Consider the following 21,779-nt stretch of genomic DNA (forward strand, 5'->3'; position numbering starts at 1 on the left):
CTTTGGGCACTGCGATCCCCTTCAGGTTGATTTCTGAGTCCTTTTGACATGACCCTGGTACTCTTTGACAGCTTCCTTGCTCTCAGGTGGTTTGATAAGATGTTCCAAGCTCATCATGTACATTTCTTGTCTCAGACATGGAATCAGCCATTTCTCTAAGAAGCCTTGATTCCTTCAGTGGGAAATGGCATTTCATCACCACATCTGGGTGATCTGCTTCTGTATTGGTTATTGTTTCTAGGCCTTTTCAGTGGACACATGCACACTCAAGCACAACTTTTAAGAGGAAATACCTCATGAGTTCATATTGACATTTCCAATTTACATTTAAGGTTATAGGTTTTTTACCTTAATCTCATATTACATATATATTTCCTTCCTTCCTCACCAAGAATCCTAGTTCTCAAGAACATAGGGGATGACAGAATTAGAATTATCCCATAGTCCTCATTAGCTTTATCCCACTTTATATGTATAGTAGTTTCAGAATAATAATAATACTTGTACATATGTCACCAATCATAAGTACTGAGAAAGTTAAAAGGATTTTTTTTTTTCAAATGCTAGTTCCCTCTCCTCCCAAATATTTTTAATGGGAATTCTGTATCTACATTATCATACTGTATAGTCATTACATACTCAGTCTCTCACTCTCAACCCTTATTTGGTATTCATCCCATAAATAACTGTATATTTAATGCCTGCCTCAAGACCCCATGTAAATATCCTTCTAGTTATTTTTGGTGGTTTGAAGTGCGTTTTAGTAGCTTCCTTAGGAAGGGCCCCTGGGAACAACAGTCTCTTAGTTGTGATATGTTGATACTATATAGTGCTCTTTATAGCTGATAGTCAATTTTGCTCAATATAAAATTCTTGGAAAGAAGACATACAGATGGCCAACAAACACATGAAAAAATGCTCAACATCACTAATCATCAGAGAAATGCAAGTCAAAGCCACAATGAGGTATCACCTCACACCAGTCAGAATGGCCAGCATCACAAAATCTGGAAACAACAAATGTTGGAGAGGGTGTGGAGAAAAGGGAACTCTCCTGCACTGTTGGTGGGACTGTAAGTTGGTACAGCCACTATGGAAAACAATTTGGAGGTTCCTTAAAAAACTACAAATAAAACTACCATATGATCCAGTAATCCCACTCCTGGGCATATACCCAAAGAAAACCATAATCCCAAAAGAAACATGTACCATAATGTTTATTGCAGCACTATTTACAATAGCCAGGACATGGAAGCAACCAAAATGCCCATCAACAAACGAATGGATAAAGAAGATGTGGCATATATATACAATGGAATATTACTCAGCTATAAAAAGGGATGAGATGGAGCTATAGGTTATGAGGTGGATAGACCTAGAGTCTGTCATACAGAGTGAAGTAAGTCAGAAAGAGAAAGACAAATACTGTATGCTAACTCACATATATGGAATCTAAAAATGGTACTGATGAACTCAGTGACAAGAATAAGGACGCAGATGCAGAGGATGGACTGGAGAACTCAAGGTTTGGGAGGGGGCAGGGGGTGAAGGGGAAGCTGAGACGAAGCGAGAGCGTAGCACAGACATATATATATACTACCAAGTGTAAAATAGATAGTCAGTGGGAAGTTGTTGTATAACAAAGGATGTTCAACTCGAGGATGGAAGATGCCTTAGAGGACTGGGAGGGGGAGGATGGGGGGGAGTCGAGGGAGGGAGGAAATACGGGGATATGTGTATAAAGACAGATGATTGAACTTGGTGTACCCCCCTAAAAAAATTAAAAAAAAAAAATTCTTGGGTCACATGTTTTTTCTGGTGTGGAGGACTGGTTTCAAAGTCTGGTGGCAGTGTAATGTTTTCCCTTCCTATGAGTCATGTGTTCTTTTTGCCTGGAAGCTCAAAGGAGTTTTTTCTTTTTCTTAGAGTCCAGTAATTTTATTAGAATGTATCTTGGTGTTGGTTGTTCTCGTTGTTCTGGGGCAATGTTTTCAGGTATATAGTAGAGTCTTCCAATATATAGACAAATCTTTTCAAAATTTTATTGTAAATTTTCTTGAATTATAATTTTTAGTATTTTCTTCTGTTGCCTTTGGGTTTCTTTTTCTTTTTCAGGAACTCTTATTCATATGATAGATTGTCTATCTTCAATAATTGTTACTTTCTCTTGAATCCTGTGGTCTTGCTAAACTAACTTGTTAGTTCTAGTAGCTTTTTATGCCTTTAGGATTTTATACATATTCAGTCATTTCATTTGTGAAGAAACCCTTTTAATTCCTTTTCCCTGTGATTGTTTGCCTTTTCTTTCTTTATTGCCTTAGCTGGGGCAATAAAGAAATTACAATATTGAATAAAAAGTGATGTTTTCTGCTTGGATCAAAGTACATAATTTGGCTTTACCTTTTAGAAGGAGTTAGAATGTAGTAAATTTCCACACCTATTTTTTGTATTTTAAGTAAGGCACTGGTGACAGCAGCTGCTTTGGTTCCAGTTATAACGTACTCCTTCACAACAATTTTTCTGCAATAATTCTGAATATAATTCTCTTATTTCTTTCAAGTCTCATTTCTTTTTTTTCTTTTGCTTCAAATTAAGGATTTTTTTTTTTTATTATTTATGTGACCATAACAGTCTAATTTTTTTTTCATGTGCAAAAATACAGATAATATGTCATACCTTGTTTATTAGTTCTGAGATAAAAATGATGAAATATCAGTCTTAACAGTGTCAGTTCTCTGTTTCTCATATTTATAGGTATGTATGTGTACTCACTTTTGTGCATTACTAAAATATGGTTACTTAAAGGGCCAATTAATTGATTAATTTCTATAGAATTAAGAGAAAAATCTCCAGAGGGAATTGGAGGCTTTAAATTAACCACGGATGTCAGCTAGCCGTAGTAATTAAAAAAGCATCCCAAGAATGACATGCTTTGTTTGTACGGATAAAGGGGAATGGATAATTCATAGGATTATACAGTTAAAGCAAACCAAATCTTTCTCCACATCCTCAACATACATAATTTTTGACCCCCAGATACTTCATACTTGCTACATAGCGATTGTTCAGTATTGGTTGATTACATCGCTGCCATCCTGTGTGTTGTGTTCGTATATGCGTACAGCCTTTTCATTGTTGTTGCTCTTCCCCCTGACGACAACATTACGCATAGAAGAGACACGCTGAACATGCTGTTTTGTGTGGCTCAGAGCGAGCCTGTAGTCTCTCTCTGACTCTGCTGATAATAATGGAGTAATAATGAAGACATCCTCTCTAGTTTATTATGATACACTTTGGTTTAAGTTGTGTTGCTAAATGGTGAATGCCATTCGCTTGGTTATTTCAGTTGATAATTTTAATTGATGTCAGTCTGACGTTGGTGTCAGCATGATGAAGTTTGTCCTTTGGCTAGCACTGCAAACAGGAAAAACTGGACAGTTTTTCCCCCCCAGAATGGATCTTGTTTTGCACGTCGATGTTGGTAAATGGGGCATCTTCACGTAGAAGGTAGTGATCATTTCACTGAAATTGCTTTGCTTTCTAAAGGACGAGAGTTGAGTAGTGGCTCCAGGGTTTGTCTGTGACCAGCTGTGTTGGTTGCTGCCAAAAAAAAATTTTCTTTCCTTAGTTAAAAAAAAAGAAAAGGTGATTTGTGCTCAGTACCTTTCTGAACTGAGGTCAGAGTAATCATAACTAATAGCTGTGTTATCTTTCTGAAGATAAAATGAAAATTAAAAAAAAAATAAGGAGTGCTGGAGGGGACAGAGGAAAATAGTGCTGTTTAAACACTAAGAAAATAGTTCTTAAGAATATGATAGTAATTCTTATGAACTGTTTATTTGACTTGTGAAAGTCAAAGTCCTTTGGGGCCTTACTGTAAAATTCAAATGTACATAAATGGCTTTGACACAAATCAAAGGTAGTTCCTCTGATTGGATTATCTGTATTTCTGATGATGAAAAAGATGGATTCCTGCTTAGTGGTGGCCCTATTAAATTTTAAGAGACATAAGCATGGCTCTGAATCACAACTTTAGTTAATGATTGATTCTAGTGTTATTTCCTGTTAATTGTTTTTTCATTCATTTATTAAATTGCAAGAGATTTCTTGAAAATGTACTCTCAGATGTGTAAAATGAATCATATCTAGGCATTGCCCTCAGGGAGCTTACAGTCTTGTAGGGGAGAGAAGTCTGTTGAAGGAGCTATAGTATCAAGACTATAGATCAGTGCTTAAAATTGTAAATCATTTGTCTTAAGAATACTGATAATTTAGGACGACTCCTTCTGAATTAGCTAGTTCAACTAGAGTATGTTACAAATAAATTTTTTAATAGTGCCCTAAAATACTGATATTCTCTGCCTTGATCATGCAGGAGTTAGAGCTGCCTGAAACCCAGTTACAGCAGCTTGACTTAATGTTTTCTGTTGCCTCAGTCCTGTAGGTAGGGATTCCATGACTGTGTAAATTAGCCAAAGAGACAATTCCTGCAGATTCTTCTTTTCCAGGGCGCAAGTGTCTCTTGCTTGTCCACTTTTTTTTAAAAAAATAAATTTATTTATTTATTTATTTAATTGGCTGTGTTGGGTCTTTTTTGCTGTGTGTGGGCTTTCTTTAGTTGCAGTGAGCGGGGGCTACTCTTCATTGTGGTGCACGGGCTCCTCATTGCCGTGGCTTCTCTTGTTGCGGAGCACGGGCTCTAGGTGCGTGGGCTTCAGTAGTTGCAGCACATGGGCTCAATAGTTGTGGCACACGGGCTTAGTTGCTCTGTGACATGTGGGAATCTTCCTAGAGCAGGGCTCGAACCCGTGTCCTCTGCATTGGCAGGCGGATTCTTAACCACTGTGCCACCTAGGAAGCCCCTGCTTGGCCACTTTTTATTGTATTATTTTAAAGAATAAAGCACTTTTCTATTACCCCTCCTAGAAAGTTTTGAATGTCTCTTACAGATGTGAAATTCTCTCTCTATGGCAGTCAACTACAGATTCAATTAGATTCACTGTATCTTGTGTAATAAGAAATGTAAGCATGCCATGTATTTTAGAAACATTTTCTTGAGAATGGTTACATATGTTTTGTCTGGGATTTAGGCCAGTGTGTAGGAGATAAAGCTTTGGGAGGTGAAAGAAGGCAAATTAGGATGAGTAAGTGGAAGCTATCTAGAGGTAGAATTTAATAATACAAACATATGGACAAAAACAGGTATACAGTGATTAAACAGGAAATTTTGAAGTAATGAACTTCCTGCCTTTGAGAAAGTAAAGCAGAAGCCACATGACCACTTATAAGGGATATTGTAGAAAATATTAACCATTTGGGTAAAATCTGTTTAACTGGGCAACCTTCCCATCCAAGAGGAGCACTTTGTGGTTATCTAAAGTCAGTTAGGAAAGTAGATAGGGAGGAATATGCCTCATGATCCCCTGAGATTGGTCTTTATCCCAAGATGATGCCTCCCGAGAAGCTGGTCCCGATGCTGTACCGCAGATGCTGGGGAATCTTTCCCTTGCCCTATTTTGGTGTCAGGCTTTAAAAACAGTGCTATGAGTGTCTTCTTTGTTTTCTTAATTCCTTACCCAGCAGAGGTACTATTATTTACAATTTGGAATATTTTCTTTCAGAATCCCTGGCAGAATTCAGAGACAGCCATCTTCCTGTAAGCCTGAGGAATCGTCCCCATTCTCTGCACTTGCTTCCCTTTGGAGCACGAGGCTACTTAGGCCCCCCTGGTGCTTTCTTGCTGTGTTTCTCATCCTCCACCGGGCGTGCAGGCATCTGTCACCCATTTTCTGATTTCTGCAGGAGGTTCTTGCTCCTACTTCTTCCCATCGCCTCGTCTTTGGTCTCCCCCCTCCCCCCATCACTCTTCCCCGTAGCTGTTTTAAAAAACTTTATACTCCTCATTGAAATTCCCTTTTCTGTAATGAACCAACCTCCCTTATGCTGTTAACCTCTTTACAGAAGTCTGTGTCCTTGTCAATTATACCTCAGTGAAGCTGGGAAGAAAAAAAGTCCATGCCCTATTCTCATGGTCTCTCTTAAAGTCACAGAATCCTCTCTTGAAACAAAATCTTTCAGACTCTTGATAGGTAGAGCAGATGAAAGCACAGTAACAGCATGTAGGAATAAGAGGAAGAGGAAGACTCTGGTCCCGCTTGCTCAGCCCCCTCGGTGTCCCTGACCTGGTCCCTCAGGGACCTCACTGGGAGTCAGCGTTCCACAGCCCTGCGTTCAGAGAAGCTCCCTCTCCTTTATAACTGGTACCCTTGGGTCCCTTTACGTGGACACATGCTGCTCCTCCCACAAGGCTGCTTGCAGCTCTCCTTGCTACCTTGGTATCTCTGTTCTTCCCCTTCATGCACAAACCTGGGTTCTACGGCCAGTTTCTTCCTTTCCTCACTAAATTGCGAACACCGTGAAGGGGAGAGACTATCCTTTTAATTATTTATTTTGGGGGGTTTCCTTGTGTTTAGCATGTTGTGAGTGACTGAATGGTAGAATGGAAAAATAAAATGCTGAATTAATGGATTTTTAATAAATAATAGTTCTTATAGGTGAACCCAGGAACTTGTATTGGCAGTAAGCACAGTAAAGGAAACCTATTGAACCTGCAATCAAGTAGGAATTTCTTGACTGGGTTTATATGGCCTCATCAGGGAATGGTAGCTAGTTATATCTAGATACACTTTAAAGAAATGACTGCTGTGTCTAAAAGGATTAACTACTATGATAATGTGCCTCAGGGGCCTACTTTGTTTGCCACTGTTACAAGTGCTGAGAAACTTCTACCCTTCGGACTCCTCTTTTCTAATGCAGTGAAGACCAGGTCCCTATGGCACCATTCTTTCTTCTCCTAGGGCGTAAACTGTGCACTTATGTTTTTAGCTTTGTTGGTTCAGATAATATTCAGCCTTATGATCCTGAGATTATACCTCAGTTACTTTGGATTTGAATGTCTCCAGACATTCCCGGTTACGTATTTGTATATATCTGTTTGGATTATTTTTTAGATTGATAAATTCCATGAAGACTTACTTTATTTTCAACTTTTGGCAGCACCTAGGCTAACTCTCCAAGTCCTGACAACAATCGTGTCTGGAGACAATTGCACTGTTGCTGCAAAACTCTTTTCTTCTTGACTGGTTGTTCCCAAATTTAGGAAGGGCATCATGGTTATTGAAATAAATCACAAACATAGATCTTTTGTTGTTTTATCTTAGTTTATCTGCTGAGATGTTTTTATGACTTTCACATGGCTACATGCCTGCACATAAATACTTAAAATAGTGTCCTCTTTTGAGTATTTGAATGCAGACAGTGTTCACATGCAGAGTAGTTAAGAGAGCTTGCTTTGCATAGAAGCAGTTTGGTTTTGACCCTCCTTCCAGTACTGCTGTGAATAACAGTTTTTAGGAGTGTTATCAATATACATTTAGAAATAAAAACATCAGTGGTATATTTAAGAATACTTTTTCATGAAAGAAAATTTTGATTGAAGACTTAGATATTATTATGAGTATTTTTATATAGATTAAATATCAATTTTCAGGAAGGATATAAGGAATAAGAGAAGTGAACATGGAGAAGAAGCAACATTTCCTCCTTATCTGCTGCTTGTAGAGAGCTGTGTTTTTCTTGATAAATCCATGAATTTATTACTCTTCTATTAGACTATGATTTTGTTCACAAGACTCAGGAAGACAAGAACTGTGAAGTATTAAATTGTGTTTCTACTTTGAAGTTCAATATATTATGATCTCTGTCAGTTTCCATGTTTTAATCAAAGAATGTTGGCTCCATTGTTTATTATTACACAATCAAAGCTCAAGTTTAATTTATGTCTGAAATGTAGGATCCAAGGACCCAGGAGACCCTGGGTGCTCATCCCAGCTCCAGCACTAAATCCATAAAGTGTGGCACTTTGGACCTCGACCATTGCGTTGTCTTGAATTTCAATCTTCTCACCTGTGAAATAATATTATATCATCTATATGTGTTTTCTATGATGCTGTGAATTTTAAGATTCTGTACAAATTATTTCATTTGGTGCTTGGCAAAAAAGAAGAAAATGTTTCTTTATGTTTTCTTTATTACTCAAGTTCATGCTCTAGACAAGGATACATCTGTTTTAATTTAGAAAAATGTTTCAAGAAAATATGAATGATTATATTGAATTAACTTTACATTCAGTTTTCACTTTGACATTTCAAGGCTATCTAAAATGAAAGCATGGACATTTATAGTATTTTAAAATTTCTTAAGGTTATTCTTATCAGCAGTCATATGTTGAAGGATAAGGCTTTAAAAAATATGTCTGGGCTGGGTACATTTCTAAAGAAAAATTTTTCAGACTTCATTTCAGGCTTATTAACCTGAACAAAGTTCACTAAATAAGAAGAACAGAATGTAAGAAAGGAGGGCTTAGAACAAGAACACTCTGAGAAATAGCATTAAAACTTTTGCTACTTTATTTGTTCACAAAGTTTAGCATCAATATTCCATAGCTGGGGTGTGATTTTTGGCTTATAGTTCTGGTCTACCCTAGCATTTTAAAGCCAAATTCAATAAAAGCATGAAATAATATTTTAGATAAATTATTTAAGCATCTCTGTTTTGAACTTTTCCTCTTAATTTTCTGGTGTTCTGCTTATTCCCTAAAATCAGCCTTGGACTGTTGTTTCGTGACCTGGTCTAGTGTTGATAATGTCAGCAGAACACTTTCCCTGGGTTGTTGTATGTTGGCATATGTTTTCAGATGTGTTATGCAACTGACTGCATAATGGTTACCTTGATGAAGTGCATGTAAATGCTACCCATGATTATTATTGCTGTTATAGTATTGTGGGTGGTCATATTACCTTTTTTTGTTTTTTAGCCTATGGAAATGCTTCTACATTGCTAAAGAACCTTACAGTTCTGTACTCAATAGGATTCTCTCCACACCTTTAGGGACTGTTGCATCCACTGTCATCAACCATCACTTTGGAATACATTTCTAAACTCTACCCCCAGCTCTATTCCCAGCCAGCTGAACTGCGTTTCCAGAGCCTTGATGGGCATTAGCGGAACCTCAGATTTGGTGTGTCCTATTTGAATCTCCTTCTATCCCAGTACTCAGCTTCTGGTGACAGCTAGTGGCACCACTATTCTTTTATTTTCTTAGACTAGGGATCGGCAACCTCTTGCCTTTGGGCCAAATCTCACCTGCTGCTTGTTTTCAATAACGTTTTCTTGGAATAGAAACGTAGCCGTTTGTTTAAGTATTGTGTCTGTCTGCTGTTGCTCTAAGGTGGCAGAGTTAAGTGGTTGCAACAGAGACCTGTGATCACCAAAGCCTGAGGTAATTTACTCTCTGGCTCTTTTTAGAAAATGTTTGTTAATCCCTGCCTTAGACTCAAAACCTTGGCATCATCTTTGGTACATCCTTGGAATTTCCCAAGTATATTATAGCAAGAGAACTCATCTCCTTATAACTTTTTTTTTTTAAATCCTCCACATGTGTTCAAGTCCTCACACTCTTTTGCCTAGGGTATTAAATGAATTTCCCCACCCACTGGCTTCTCTTCCCCATGTATTTCATTTTGCACCTTGTCCCCAGGGTCCTGTTCTCAAGGTTTGGCTGCACTCCGTGTCCACTCTGCCACCAAAACTTAATTTCCCCACTGCCCACTACATTGGAGCCTGTCCGGCCTTTTTTGGTAAGCCTCCTTCTGCAATGTGCGTCTCCCACATACAGAAGTTCTATAATGAAATACTTTCCCCCAACTTCCTCGCTCCTTGCCTTTGTCCATGCTGTAACAACTGCCTGGAGCTTTTTTTGCCTCCATTTCACCCTCTCCAACTCCTTTCTCCCCTTAAAATCCTCTCATTTTTTTTTTTCATAAAGCTTTTTATTGTCTTTTTCTGTGTGCATATCCGTTTTCCCTCCATGATATGTTGTCTGTGCATCTTCCTGTCGCTTAAGGGCATTTTACTTGATGCCGTGTTGTTTGTTCTTTTACATCTCATCTCATACATTATAAACCAGAAGCTCGCTGAGTGCAAAGTGCATGTCTTCCTCTTACTGTGGTCCCTTAAACACTCACTATCATGTCTTAGATGTACTTAATAATTAAGTAATTGAGTCACATTATTGGAAGGCAGCTTTTTAATTTGGATTTAATTATTGGTGACCTCACAGACTCTTGAACGTTTGGCAGTAATTCTAGGTGCGTAGCTGAAGTTTGTGAAGAAACCAGATGTTATTTCCTTGTATATGTTATTAATGTAAATGGAAAGATTTTTTTGTTTGATAAGGTATTTCACATTTACTACAAGAAAACTATTTGTGTGCAATGATGTGCTTGGTACTGATAAAAAAAAGAAAAAAAGGAAAACCAAGTGTCAGAGCCAGGCAGTAATTCTCTTGGATATGTTAAGCAATCTACCAAAGTCAGATTTTCTCGATTCTGTTAACAAGTTCTTTTCAGGATTCCAAGTGGAAAAGTTATTCCAGAGTATTCTAAGAAGTTGTGGAAGTGAAATGCTTATAGGTGCTGTTAAACGAGTATTTTGTCCTCTACCTGTCCATCCATTTACTCATTCTCTGCATACTTCCAGAAGGCTTTGGTGTGGCTATTGATCACACACAGCTAGTTCCGTTAACCCCCCGCCCGGCCATTCCCGCCTTTTTTTTATGGCTTTCAGTTCTGAATTTGTACTCTTGGAAAACTTGACAGAAACAAAGCAGTGTGCCAGGTATAGAGACGTTTCACGTCACAGTGGTGTGGTCTAAAAGTCATGTGTCTGAAAAGTGGGTTGCTGATTCCCATGGCTTTTTCAGTTGGTTTCAGAAACCTAGACATTGCCCGGAGTGGGGGGCTCAGAAACACAGTACCCGAGCAACCAGTGGAATAAAGTAAACAAAGCATCGCAAGTCTGAAGCCCACATACTTGAAAAAGAATTAAAGACATAAATTTTAATATAAAATGGGCAGAGAATGAGTAGTCTCTAGGAAGAGTTGTTGGCTCTGCTTGGCTTACCACTCTCTTCTAGCACAGAATCAGCGTTTGCTGTATGCCTGTGTTCCCAGACAAATGAGTAATACCCACATAAAATATATCCCGACTTCCTCCTAAGTAAAGAAATACCTAATAAAATAAACAGACACATATACCTTTGAACCAGCATTTCTACTTCTTTGAATTTATGTTAGGGACATCGGCAATTTAGCATAGATTTCTCATCTAGGTTTTTATAATCCAGAAGTAATTCCTCAAATATTCAAAGATTATCCATCCACGTGTATTTGTACGTGTATGTGTGTGCATATATCTTTATGCATGTTTATTGTAAAATAATTTGTAATAGTGAAAAATTGGAAACAACCTAAGTGCCTATCAGAACACAAATAGTTAGGCAATAGTATACCTGCATTTTAATATTTAAAAGGATGAGGTTCCACTGCAGGGTATATATCCAGGATATGTAAATACTAATTCGAAAAGATACATGCATCCCCAGTGTTCTTAGCACCATTATTTATAACTGCCAAGATAAGGAAGCAATCTAAGTGTCCATCAGCATATGAATGGGTAAAGAAGGTGTGATACACACACACACACACACACACACACACACACATGCACGCACACATGGAATACTACTCAGCCATAAAAAAGAATAAAATTGTGCCATTTGCAACAATAGGGATGGACTTGGAGGGTACTATGCTAAGTGAAATAAGTCAGACAAATACTGTATGATATCACTTATATGTGGAAGCTAACAAATAAAACAAACTAGTGAATATAACTAAAAATAACAGACTCACAGATACATAAGACAAACTAGTGGTTACCAGTGGGGAGAAGGAAGGGGGGAGGGGTAAAATAGGGGTAAGGGATTAAAAAGCATAAACTTATGTATAAAATAAATAAGCTGTGAGGACATATGTGTAACATGGGGAATATAGCCAATATTTTATAATTAGCTATAAATGGAGTAAACCTTTAAAAATTATGAATCACTATGTTGTACACCTGTAACTTCAATAATATTATACATTACCAAAGCTTCACTTTTTTTTTTTCGATGCTTCACTTTTTTTTTTCGATGCTTCACTTTAAAAAAATACAAAAAAAAAAGGGATGAAGCTGATCTTTAGCTAAAGACACAAAAGGAAAGATGCTCAAGGTATATCAGATGGATGTTGTAAAACAAAATATTGTTTCATCTTTGTGTATTTATAGTGAACACAGGTCTGATTACACATCATGCCTGCATGTGAGAGGGATTGTCTGGATGTAAGCATAAATAATCTGTAAGTTGTAGACATTCTCTGAGGAACAGAAGTGAGAAGATGTGTGTATTCTCAGGATAAAGGGGGTATTATACCTTCTATTTGCTACTTTCCTGTTCAGTTTTTTAAATATATATTTTACTTTTATGCTATACAAAAGACTTGAAAATCATATAGTATGTTTTAGGTACATGTTCATTAATATTTAAAATAACTTATTTGAATGGCTAATGTCTATCTGGAAAATGCGGTTTTCAAGAATGATTTATATCCTGAAGAATTCCATATAAGTAAAATCTTTTGTTTTATACTGAGGCTGTAATGAAAGACGTTATCAGATTGGACTGCCATTGTGTTCTTTATGGTGTGATAAATAGACACATAATTCAGAAGTCTTGTTATAATGTATTTTCTTGGAGCAATTGTAAGAAAATCCTGTTTTATGCTAGATAGGCTTGTATGTTTTAGGGAATTTATGTGCACTAACATGGTTTCCCAGGGTAGGCTTGTGAAGAAAAGGATTAACACTGTCTCCAATCTTTTAGAAAAGCTCAAGAGGAGAACAAGAAAATCGTGCTCGCTGGATGTGTTCCTCAAGCCCAGCCTCGTCAAGACTACCTTAAAGGGCTGAGCATCATAGGGGTAAGCTTGCACCTGGTGGGAAAAAAGACGGTCCTATGTTGTTAAAACTTGTCATAGCTCCACACTTTCGTTTCTATTTGTAGGTTATTTACGAGCTAAGCTAGGTTACACTTCTGGCTGTCCTTAACATACTTTCCCTGTTGCCACGGAAACTTTGTCATGTCTGCGTAATGTTTGAACCCAGCACAAAAACGTGTTCTAGGTTCTCTCATTTAAAAACAGAAAATTACACAGTAAAAAGCCATAGTATGGAATTTAGGTTCATTAGTTATAACCTGGCCTTTGTCTGTCCAGCACTATCTCTTGCCATATCATACTATATAGATGTCTTTTTTGGAATGTCCCGCTTCCGTCTTACTTGTCCTCCAAGTCTTGGCTTTACCGTTACCCCTTCTCTAAGCCTGCTCTGAGCACTCTGTGCAGGCCTCCATAATCCTGTCTCTGGGTTCCCTTCACTTATTATGCAGTTACCTTTCATTTCAGTTCTCAGCATTTCACGGAGTTGTATTTTTGGGGTTAATGATCTTTTGAATACAGCCCATCTCCCTTTTTGAATTATTAGCTGCACACTGACAGCTTTTCAGTCTGTTTTTAAACTCCCACCACATTTCTCCAGCCTTTTCTAAGGTGCCTGAAATACAGTAGGGACTCTTTCAATGTTTGGTGGCTGACTGGGTGAAAGAAGCTTCCCGTTGTACTTTTGTCATTGAAGTGTTGCTTTCCCTGTTGGGCAGGAAGCTCTGTGAAGTCAGGAGATGACTACTTACTGTCTTTCTTATTCTTTGTGGCCGGCACTGTTCATAGGTGCCCAGAGGTAGTCAGCATTCAGACAGTATTTGTTGACCAAATGGTGGTGCTTCATCCTTCCCACCATTCTACTACAGCTGTACTCACTGTGCTTAGTAATGATCCTCTTTTAAAGAGGCTCTATTAATTTAAAAAATGTTATAAAATATTGTATGCTCATAGAAAAAATTATATGAAAAATTGGCATCTGGACTGAGACTTAATGGATTTTCTTCTTTATTCGATATAATATTGGTAGGTTCTTATACTGTATTCTCAGTGTAACGAACTTGTTTTCTGCTGTGAAGTCCTTTTGCCCCACTGGCAAATTTAATAATCTTTGAGCAAACATTCTCATGTTAAACAAACAGAACCTGAATGTTTGGGAACTTTAGTTTGTTTTCACCACTTGTCTGTTTACATTTTGATTTCTCTTGGTTTAAGGAATAAACTGAATATGGACCTCTGAGTTATCTTTTCATGTCAGACTAACTTTCTCCATAAACACAATCCTGCTGTGTTAGGGAAAGAGAAAACTAGTTAGAATTCTGTTTTATAGATGTAGTGTGGTAAAACCTTGGAATTCATCTTTGAGTTCATCTCAAGGAATTAAGTTCCCAGAATAGTAGAATTTCTATAGTATGGCAAAAGCTTTTTCTCTGTGTGCATTATAGTAACTTTACCTGAACTCCACTGTGTGTTGTGAAGAACTTAGGGTATGTGAGGATGTTGGGGAGATTCTCAGGATAGTGTGAGAGGATGCTCAGTGCTGGTGATTTAGAAGATGATTCCAGGGATGATGTAAACCCATGGGTATGGCAGATGAACATATTTTTTTTCCTGTTTAATCCGGCATGCTTTTTGTTCTGTCTCTGTTTCATTAAAATTCTTTAGATTTATTTAGCTTCTTTATAATTGGAGAAACAATACATGTTTGAAAAAGTGAGTAGAAAGAAAACTCATAATCCTCTCACTTTAACACAATAATTATAACTTCGCTTATCCCCTTCAGACTTTCAGCCTCTGCATATTTTACTCAATTGTAATCTCAAAACTATTTTGTGTCATTATTTTTCCATGAGATTTTATTCCATGAGCTCTTTAACCATTTTGAGTCCTGCGTTCATTTTCTACTGAAGGGGGGTATACTACAAGTTACTTACCGTTCTTAATTGTTGGGTATAAGTAGTTTTCTAATTTTAGGAAATATACACAATACAGTAATGCTCATAAAGGGCTTTTTTAACTTAAGATCAGTATATGGTGAAAAGTTTCCAAAAGCAGAGTTGCACTATCAATAACAACATTTGAGAGTTGTAATTTAATTATTTCTTCAACATTTAGTAGTAGTATTAAAGTATAAGCTTGTTCCCTGTCAACATCATTTTATAGAGCATTTTTATCTGTGGCAGCTATATGACATCTATCATAAGTGACTGTATTTAAAAATTATGTCCAGGAGAACTGAAAATTTTGAAAAGCATTTGGAGAAGAAAACCAATATCATTTATAATTGGCATTTGGAGAGATCTATTCCTGAATAGAATTGTTGAACTGCTACAAATCAGAAACCTTCTGAAATAAAGTGAGTTACATTCAAGTAAAGAAATGAATTATATTGGTTTACGCAAAGAAAAAACAATTCAGAAGTGTAAAAAAATATGAAGATGTTTAAATTCATTGACGTGGGAAATTATTTTTAGGAGGATGTTTAGAATTGTAATGCACAGTTGATTTACAGAGTGTGTGAAAACTTATTCCTTCACAGGATTTTCCTCACAGTTTCTGTGATGGAGGGTGTTAATAGAGGTGGAAGCAAGACCAGCTGTAACTATATTCCTTGCTTTCACCTCCTGCTAGGATTTGTCTGTGTTGCCCCACAATGCAGGGAGGATGGTCTGCTGTGTAGACCAGGTGATTGAAATAAAAAGCTGCCTTTAGATGGTGAGCATGGTACTTATTGCACACTTGAGTTAAAAAGACACACTGTCCTGTGTTTGCATGTGCTCCTGGAGTAAGCATTTAAAAGATGTTTAATAAGGAAGAATGATATTTGTTACCATTGTAACATTAATTTCCACCCATATCAGCCTTTAGAGATGGGGCAGTTAATTTGCTTCCATACTCAGAGACAGCAGTGTGGTGAGAGCACGTAGTAATTGGTGATTTGACTCCTGGGCTTTATGTTATCATCTGTCTTTATGTCTCCTGAATCTAGTTGTGATTAATATTATCTGTGTGGTGGGGCAGAGAAAGAAAATAACAGAATATCAAAACCAGAAGTAATACCTATCAAGGCTTCTCCCATCCTGGTTTTTTTTTTTTATAGTGGGAGAGGAGAAAGAACAGATTTGAAAACATATATGTGTTGGATAAAAGATCTTTTTTTAACCAAAACTGTTCCCCTAGCATGATTAAATGAAGTTTATATCTAGAATATAAATTTCTAAAAGCATAAATTTATAGGTAATCAGTGCAGAATCAAGATCTTTTTCATTTTTACAGGATCTTGAAACATTTTACCTTACAGTGAAAATTTTCATTTCTCTTTTGACTACTTATGCTTAACTGTTGACCTTGGAATTAGCTTTCATGCAATGTCACCTTTTTTTTAATCACTGCTCTTATTTGTTTACATTGGTTACTCTGTGTCTAGCTGTAGGTAGTTCCAAGATCTTGTGACTATACCTATTGAATGCTACTTTTCTTCTCTTTAGTTCATGTTTTGGCAGCAAAGTTTCTTTTAGATTAGTCAACCAGAAAGGATGTTCTCCTTTGAAGTCTGGTAGCAAAAAAGAATAATAGACGTCAGAGCTCAGAAAGCCAGGCTTAAATCCCAGGGCTGCCACATCATTCTTTTTTCTATTCAGCTAGTACTTAGTGCCTACTAAGTGCAAGCTATTGTTCTAGGTGCTAGGAATGCAGCAATATATAAAATCACCAAAGATCCCTGTCCCCATAGAGCTTACATTTCAGTTCTTGGGGAGACAAACCTGGTTTGAGCCTAGAACATTGTCAGCTTCCTGGAGAATGCGGTGGGATGGGTCCCCAGATGAGGGGGAGATTGATTAGCTGGGAATTTTTCTGTAAGGTTCAGATGAAAATACACTTTGTGTCCATTAGCTGAGAATTGTGTTAGGAATAGATGGCTGAAATAGTATTTATTTGCTTGAGTTCTTCTTGAGATAGTGTTACTTCTCAGTTCTTATAGTAGTCATTATTGATAAGCATTACATTTATTAGGAAGGTTGGTTTTTATTCTGTTACAGGAAAGCATGTTTATAGAATTGTACATTTTAGTTAGATTTTCTATGCTAATAAAAAAAGACTGCATCCGAACTTGGTCTTGGTGTTGATTTCTTAGGCTTATCTTTGTATAATATCTCTAGAAATCTGAAATAAACTGTGAATTAATAAACAGGTTGTAACATTTTAAAACATTTTTAAAACATGCAATTCAAAGCAGAATATGCAGTTCGATGTTGAAAATTTGTAAATGACAGAACTTCCTGATGTGCCAGCTGTGAGCCCTGCAGGCAGGTGCATATTTTCTTTGGAGAGCCGAACAAAAATGTGGTTTAACACAGGTGTCCACTTATCTCAGGGACTATTACCCCATTGATTCGCAGTGGTTTAAACATCTTTTCAGGCAGGCTGCTCTAATCCTGAAAAGTCAGACAGCATGATGACTATTTCATATGTGAATGCTAATTTTGAAAATTATGTGTATAAAGCAGCATTTGAAAGAGGAAACGTTTTAGAATATTTCTGTCACATACTGTATTGAAGAAGGTTAATAAATTCATGAAATGGATCAGTGTCAAAGTAACGGTGGCATCGATACTGAGGGTAAAACTTGAGAAACTGTCCTATTTGTCTCTACTTCATGTCTTCTAATATTTCTTCTTGTCGTATTCCATTTTTTTTACCTTTAATTACCAAAATGGCAGTATTGTAACAGAATGACATGTAGATTGAAAAGCCCATTCATTTTTATACCTTCCTAGATCTGTTGTTTTTACTTTTTCATGGCCTCTTCTAATTTTATATGTATATGTATACAGTTTTCACCTACTGAATTATAAAAAGGTAGTCTAGCATGCTAGGAGGAGTGTGGATTCAGAAGCTAGGTTACACAGGTTCATATCCCTGCTCCACCACTGATTAGCTGTGTGACCTTGTACAAGTTACTCAACCTCTCTGTGCCTTAGTTTCTTCATTGTAGGATGGAGATGATAATAGAAACTAACTCTGAGTTTTCTAAAGGTTAAGTAAAGTATTTTATACATGTAATGTGCTTAGCATGGTCCCTGGCACATAGTGCTCTGTGTTAGCTTTTTTTTTTTAATTATTTAATTCTCTTACTAGTAGAATTAACACTGAACACAACTATGTGCCTAGAATGAAACTATTTACTAGAGATACAGAGATGAATAAAGCTTGTCTGTTCCCTAACAACAGTGAAATCTGAAAAGAACCACAAATAATCATAAATATGCGTAGGGATAAAGTCTGGTGGGCACACAGGGGTTGAAGCCTTCCTTGACTTGGGTTTCAAAGGCTGAGTAAGTAGTCGGTTTGATGAATGGAGAGAGGAGAGAGGGCTTTTGAGCAGAGGTAATAATGTATCTAAGGAAAAGCATGTGCTCGTAAGGGTGTCTGGAGAGGAGAAGGAATGGCAAGAAAAGCATCCTGATTTGAGTGTAACTTGGAGGTGCTAGTTTTAAGAGGTGTAGTTTGGAGTAGTGCAGATGAGTGATAAATAGGGTGGAAAGAAGGAGTTTGTGTTCAATGGAATGCGGAAGTCAGAATCAACATGACAGGTTGAAAGATGGGGGTAGTAAGATAGTATGAAAAGGTAAGTGTTAGAAGCAGTATAATGTAGTGGTTATTTCTATATGCCCTTTATTCATTGTATGTTAATTATTTTATTGTATGTTATTGATACTAACCTTTGTTATTTTAAGTAAGATTTATTGGGATATAATTAATATATAATGAAATCATCTTTGATGAATTTTATATAGAACATTTCCATTGCACCAGAAAGTTCCCTTGTATCCTTTTGTAGTCAGCTCCCCCATCCCCCACAAATGTAAACACAGTCCTCAGAAACCATTGTTCTGATTTCTATCCCTATAGTTGTGCCTTTTTCAGAATGTCAAATAAATGGAATTGTAGGCATACCTCAGAGATATTGTGGGTTTGGTTCTAGACTGCTGCAGTAAAGCGAACGTCACAATGAAACAAGTCACACGATTGTTTTGCTTTACAAGTGGATATAAAAGTTATGTTTATACCATACTGTAGTTTCTAAAGTGTGCAATAGCATTATGGCTAAAAAATATATTCATACCTTAATTTTTAAAAAATATTTATTTGGCTGTGCCGGGTCTTAGTTGCGGCACGCAGGATCCTTAGTTGCGGCACATGAGATCTTTCACTTGTGGCATGCAGGGTCTAGTTCCCTGACCAGGGATCGAATCCAGGCCCCCTGCATTGGGAGAGCAGAGTCTCAACCATGGAAGTCCCCATACGTTAATTTTAAATAATGCTTTATTGCTAAAAAGTTGCTAACCATCATCTGAGACTTCAGTGAGTCATCATCTTTTTGGGGGTGGAGGGTCTTACCTCAGTTTTGATGGCTGCTGACTGATCAGGGTGGTGGTTGCTGAACGTTGGGTTGGCTGTGGCAGTTTCTTAAAATAAGACAGCGATGAAGTTTGCGTCATTGATTGACTCTTCCTTGCACAAACAGTTTCTCATTAGCCCGCAATGGTATTTGATAGCATTTTACCCGCAGTAGAACTTTCAAAATTGGAATCAGTTCTGTCAAATCCTGCTGCTTTTTTGTCAACTAACTTTTTGTAATATTCTAAATCCTTTTTGTCATTTCAGTAATCAGTTAGTTTGCTGTCTTATGTGGGCGCCATTCATGGTGCCCGAAACTAATTACAGTAGTGACATTAAAGATCATTTATCACAGATCATCATAACAAATATAATAATGAAAAAGTTTGAAATATTGTGAGGATTACCAAAATGTGACACAGAGACAGGAAGTGAACAAATGCTATAGGAAAAATAGTGCCAATAGATTTGCTCAATACAGGGTTGCCATATACCTTCAATGTATAAATAACTGAGTATTTGGAAAGTACAATAAAGTGAAGTGCAACAGAATGAGGAATGCCTGTATATGTTACTTTGTTTCTTTTTTCACTTAGCATAATTTATTTGGTATTCTTAGGTGGTGATGTGATTATTAATGGATTTGCTTTTTATTGTATGGAGTTATTTCACTGTATTGATGCACCACAGTTTGTCTACCCAGTCAGCAAGTTGACAGAAATTTGTTGTTTCTAGTGTGGGGCTATTAAGACTGAAGCTCTTGTAAACATTTGTGCACAGATCTTTGTGTGCATTTGTTTGCATTCTCTTGGGTGAATACCTAGGAGTGGTATTGCTTGGTCATATTGTCAGCATCTATCAGCCTTTTAAAAATTGCCAGTGTTCTCCAAAACAGTTGTACTATTTTGCATTTCCACCAGTAGTTCATTTGCTTCACATCTTGATCAAAGCTTGGTACTCCCAGTTTAATTGTAGCTGTTGTACTAGGAATGAGTAGTATCTCATTGTGGTTTTAATTTGCTTTTCTCTGTTGGCTAATAATATTGAGCATATTTTCTGGGATTGTTTGCTATCCATGTATCTTTGATAAAGTGTTTGAATTTTTTTTATCACTTTTCTCTCTTTATTGGTGACCTTGAGTTAGGAGACTGTTTTCGGTAGGACACACACACACACATACACACACACACACAAAACTATTTCTTAGGACATGAAAGAAAAGAAATTGATAAATTGGACTTTATCAAAATTAATTACTTTTGCTCGCCCAAAGATACTAAGATGAAAAGATAAGTGACGAGCTGGGAGAAATCATTTCCAAAGCACGTATCTCCTAAAGGGTTCATATCCAGAATATCTAACAGACTCCTACAACTCAACAGCAGGGAATCAACCTATTTTGATTGATTTTTTTCTCCTAAACATGGGGGAAAATTCATGTCTTTTTATCATTCTTTTTTCTTTTTCTTTTTCTTGATGGTAGTTGTTAATTTGATACCTGAATAAATTCCATTATTACAAATACCTTTTTGGTAGAACTGAAAGTCAGCATTATCTTCACCTCTTAAAAACAACTTTTGTTTTTAAAGTAATAATGCTTAGTGTAAAAAGGTATATCATTAGTTTTCATTGCCTTTTAAAGTTTTGATATAGTAGAAACTTGGAATTTGAGGGAGAGGGGAATGAGTGGGTAATTTCTCATGTGGTTTCAAAACTTAAAATTTATGTTCCCAGGATCTAGGCCATAATGTATATATTTTTTCTCTTTCTTTTAGACCTATTTTTTTTTTTTAATTATGAAAAGAATTTGTTCAACTCTTCAGTCTGTTTGCAGTTTACTGTGGTGGACACTTACAGGCTCCATAAAGCCAGGGATTTTGTTTGCTATTATTTTACAGCTTTACATATTTTACATTATTTCTGTACTTAGTACAGTGGCTCAGTAAATATTTACTGAGTGAATATTTGTTAAATATCAAGTATGCATTTATGTTTTTCCATATTGTTCTGTTATTCCAGTAGCATTTATTTTTTATAATTTCCTTTCCCTCTTTGATGATGCTAACTCTTCTCATATGTTTATTTCTTAATTAATGTATGAATTTCATATGCCCCATAACAAATTACTACAAGTGCAGTTGCTTAAAATAACGTGTGTTTATTATCTTAGGATTCTGGAGATAAGTTGGACATGGGTTTTACTGGGCTAAAATCAAGGTGTTGACAGGGCTGCCTTCTTTTCTGGGGGCTCTAGGGGAGTCTTCTTCCTTGTCCTTTCTAGCTTTTAGAGGCTACCACATTCCTCCTTCTTCCATCTTTAAGACCAGCAATGCCATCTCTCTCTCTAATCCTTCTGTCTTGATCTCTCTGTCTAGAGATGGGAAAGATCCTCAGCTTTTAAGGACTCATGTGAATAGATTGGGCCCATCTGGATAATCC

General features: G+C 36.8%; 1 protein-coding gene across 14 annotated transcripts in view; it reads left to right on the top strand.

The window, feature by feature from the left end:
• CDKAL1 (CDK5 regulatory subunit associated protein 1 like 1) overlaps window positions 1-21,779 on the top strand; it is a 623,539-nt gene that overhangs the window by 159,413 nt on the left and 442,347 nt on the right. For all 14 annotated transcript variants that reach the window (XM_057700490.1, XM_057700500.1, XM_057700489.1 and 11 more), the window contains one exon: window positions 12,827-12,923. In XM_057700490.1, coding sequence (XP_057556473.1) covers window positions 12,827-12,923 — 97 coding nt within the window. The remainder of the gene's footprint in view (window positions 1-12,826; window positions 12,924-21,779) is intronic.

This window comes from Hippopotamus amphibius, chromosome 11, assembly GCF_030028045.1.
Source record: "Hippopotamus amphibius kiboko isolate mHipAmp2 chromosome 11, mHipAmp2.hap2, whole genome shotgun sequence".
NCBI classification, from domain to species: Eukaryota; Metazoa; Chordata; class Mammalia; order Artiodactyla; family Hippopotamidae; genus Hippopotamus; species Hippopotamus amphibius.